Source organism: Teleopsis dalmanni, chromosome 1, assembly GCF_002237135.1.
Source record: "Teleopsis dalmanni isolate 2A chromosome 1, ASM223713v2, whole genome shotgun sequence".
NCBI lineage: Eukaryota > Metazoa > Arthropoda > Insecta > Diptera > Diopsidae > Teleopsis > Teleopsis dalmanni.
Window position 1 is genome coordinate 164941291 of NC_051846.1, and position 4440 is coordinate 164945730.

Here is a 4440-nt window from a genome sequence, read left to right on the forward strand (position 1 = left end):
TTTATTTAAAATTATTAATTCAATCTAGACAATAATTTTTCGCTCTATATTTAGGTTTTAATATATGTCAATTAAAAAAAATTCAAAAATAGGCTTGGATTTATCTCAAAATAAGGACCTTGTTCTATATGGTTGACCACCTTTTAAAACATGTATTAGTTCAAAGAACTCGATTTAGTCCAAATTATCTTGTATTGTTTAGTCTATGCTCTTATCATTCTCTTATATTATGAGTTCATTGGAAAGTGGTATATAATGTATATAGTATATAATAAAAATGTTATGTTGATATGAGCTCCTCTATGCTGGTCCAAATTATTTTGTATTGGTTATTCTATGTTCTTATCATTCTCTGATATTATGAGTTCATTGGAATGTGGTATATAATGTATATAGTATATAATGAAAATGTTATGTTAATATAAGTTTCTCTATGCTCTATACTCTAATAATATAAATTCATTTTGATGTTGTTTATAATCAAAATATAAAATTTGTATTGGTTCCTTCGTCTATACGCCTATCATAATCTAACAATTGGATTTTATTGTCACGTTCTATATATCTTTATTTTAAAAACTCCTTATTATAATATATTTCTTACTTTATATTTCTCATTTCTTTGAGGCTCTATGCGCTACTGGAAGATGAGGATAAAAGAGAGAAGATATTTCTCACAAATAAATTAAACTTTTTAATATACTCATATTATTCTTTTATATATAGCGCCTTTTTAAACCGGCTAATAAGTTCCCTTTAATACAAAAGCCTAATATGAAAAAGTAGGTCAAAATTCTGTTTTAAAAAAAAACTATTTTTAAAAGCAACGGATAAATTACCTTTTTATTTAAATTTTGCAAAATGAAAAATCAAGGCTGTTTTTTTGTGATTTTGTATTTTAATTTCTATAGATAAGAATATTTTTGTTGTTCCCGTAAATATTCGAACAGTATAAATACAAACCTGAAAATCGTTTAAGAACTTTTTCTGTTTAATCGGTCGTCCAGAAAGCGTGCTCAGTTCCAACTGAAAATCTACTATATACGCCGTAGAACTTAATTTTAAAAAGTGCTCAATTTATAAAAATATAATTTTATTAAAAAAAAAACAGATTAAAATAATATAAAATTTAAAAGTTTTATAAATTAAATTGTTTATAAAGTGTTTTGTCGGCATTCACTTGATGGGGTGAATCATTATTCAATCGATTATTTTATATATATAAAAATGATAATAAATGAAAATAGTGAAATTTGTTTACACTTATCATTAATTAAGTGATAGAGTTTCGAACTGAATAATTTAAAAGGTAAATAACCCAAAAGTTTACATATAAAACGCAGAAGCACTAAGTACATAAATAAGCTTCTCTGAACACTGATTGTTTATTATTAATTACAAACGAATTATATAAATTGATAAGAACATTTTACAATACTCAATAAAATTATCATAATTTCTAATTTAATAAACAAATGCTCTGTGTGTTTTGTTATGCAGTAAAGTGATAGTTGTAAAAATTAGTCAAACAATCTGATTGTTACATTTCTGTTAGTCCATGATATCGGCCTGATAAGAAAATAGCACAGATTGTGTTGCACAGAATTAATATGCAAAATTACATAAAGCAGTATTTAATTTTTTTTATATTTTAATCTATATAAATGTATTTATTTATTTAATAAAAAAAAAATAACAAACATTTTGGTAATTATATATTTAATTTCTATAACTACATTCTTTTTTAAACTGCCGCCTATCTATTACTGGATGTTAGCTATTTATTTCATATGAGTATAAAAGTTCTTTAAGTTAAATAGAAAATAAAATACCTGAGATATAAGAGACATTATCAAAAAAAAAAAAAGAAAATAACTTAATGTGTGTATGCAATATAATTCGATTACGCTAGTTTATCTTGACGAATACTTCTCAGGCACGATTCTTCCCCTCAATATCGTTTATAGAAATTAATATTTAGTACTATCGAAGATAAGCTGCCTTGCGAGGCTTGATAGTTATGACCAGTTCTCACCCTTTTTGACACCGTCATACAACTTATATGGTCGGTCCAAGAAATATTTAGTTAACGACGGTAGCATTACCTTTCAAAAGCTTCTAAAGTAGCTGTTTGTAATTATATACCATAAGATTACACCCATACATATCATAGTATAGATTTATAAATCAAATAAGATATAGTAAATACTATATATAACAATAGAGCATTGATTCTATATCTCATAACAAATCTTATGCAAAAACTGCATATGTAAAAATCAGTATCTCTGATAGTAAATAATATACACTTCAATTAACAAGATAGAAATTATAATTTTTTCACTTTTCTTGTTAGTTTTATAAAAAATATATCAATGAAACAATATCGCTATAACTCTATATAGATATATAGCTACATTCAAAGAGATCTACAAATTGACACGGTAACACAAATATATATAATAGATAAAATAATAATATGAACAATACAATTTTACTCTTGTAATTTTAAAAACTCTAAGGAATCCTATCAAGAAAGCGAAATATATATATATATATTTTTATTTAAATTTTTATTTAAATATATATTTTGTGTGAAACATATATTTTACAAGCGTCCAGCTATAAAAAACCGTAAAGGTTCTGGGGATATCAAATAAAAAAACTATATAATTTGCATTAATATTAACAATAATATTAATATAAGTAATTAATATCTTAAATGATATCTGCAAGAATTATACTATATTATATTGGTTAACATATTATATCTATTGTATTATAGTAATTTTCAGTGATTATAAAATTGTACTTATATATAATCTATTTTTTTGTATAGTCGAAAATAATTCAATTTATTCTTAATCACGTTGTGTACTTTCAAGCACAAGAGTTAAACATGTGCCCAGATAATCTTACAATGGAAATCAAATCACGTTTTAATTAAATGACGCTTAATCAATTTCTTAATGAATATATATATATATATATATATATATATGTAATTAATTTTTAGTTACTTTGTAATTCACTAAACTATTTTTATATATAATATGTTGACATTGATAGACAACTTGATTTCTTTTTATACATACGAGGGCTCCTGACATAGAATTGTCTTCAAATATTTCTTATTGTTTAGTTTTTAAATAAATCGACTATTAATTCAATACTATTTTCCGAACGATGATCCAATTTCTTTAATTCAGCTAAGTAATACATTGCACCAATGTCTTCAAAATATTTATTTTCGTCATCAGCTCTTCATTTGACAATAATATTCATATAACAATAATATTAGATAATAAATAGTAACATAGGACCAGATAACATAGATAGATAACATAGATGAGAATAAATATTACTCACAGCTGAAGTATGAGCCCGTGCATTGCTGTGGTGGAATATAACTACTTTCAACTACTACTACTTTCAAAAAATCGATTTTATTATATGCATTGTCTTTTATTGGGCGTTGACCTTTATCAGTACTCTATTTTGATATTTCTTTAATTTCTAGAATGTAGCTGGTAATTCTTATTTTATCAACAATTATGATGATTTATCAGTTAATGTTATGATGACATTAAAAATAATATATATATCTTTTTAAAGGTATTATTTATAAAATTATAAATAAATATTTCCTAAAGCATCTGTAGAAAACTTTTTGCTTACCCCTCGTATATGTTTTTAGTAAGTAATAACTTACAACATTTTATATATGACACAATCTTACACGATCTTACAATTTGAAAAAAATTGTAAGATCGCAAAATCACAAATACTTAATATAAGACTATTACTTAATTATATTTGTTTTCCTATAATATAACAATTTTATTTATAAAATAAAGCTTTAAAAAATTATTTTATTATCAGAACCAAGCTGAGGGCCTTGTTCTCAACTCTCTGTACTTAACCTTACTTTGTGATTTAATTCTTTGTAAGTTTTGCAACAAATAAATAAATATTTTAAGGTAAATTTTTTCTTGCCGATAATGACGTGTCTTTTTATGACGAAAGAAACTATTTAAAAGTTAGACCGATTCGAATAGCAAAGAAAGACAAAGACAAAAATTTTTTATTTAATTTATTGAAATTTGGCTGACCATACAACGCTGTTTCGAGTATTGCCAAGTACTCTTCATCAGTGGTCTTTGGAAATAATCGAATTTTATTTAATTAGTTTAAAGTCCGTATATAATTTGTTAGGACTGCAAGTGCCAGGCTTAGAACTCGTGCCTGTCAAATTAGAAGCGATGACTAATTGTGTTTATCCACAAGAAGCCAAGGCTGCACAAACTTTCAATGCTCAAGTTCCAGGTTTTATTGTCACTTATTTTTATTTAATTAGTGACACCAACCAAAGCACTTGCCGTGCTTTAAATTAGAACGAGCTTATAAACTACAGCTTTATTTTTGGAAACACAAGTTCAA

The 4440-nt window shown here is 24.8% G+C and overlaps 1 protein-coding gene across 1 annotated transcript in view; it reads right to left on the reverse strand.

Annotated features, from left to right (window-relative positions):
* Window positions 1-3222, reverse strand: part of LOC119666637 — a 5155-nt gene extending 1933 nt beyond the window's left edge. Inside the window, exon 1 of the mRNA XM_038075919.1 lies at window positions 3174-3222. Within this exon, the coding sequence (XP_037931847.1) occupies window positions 3174-3222 (49 nt within the window). The remainder of the gene's footprint in view (window positions 1-3173) is intronic.
* Window positions 3223-4440: the final 1218 nt, after the last annotated feature.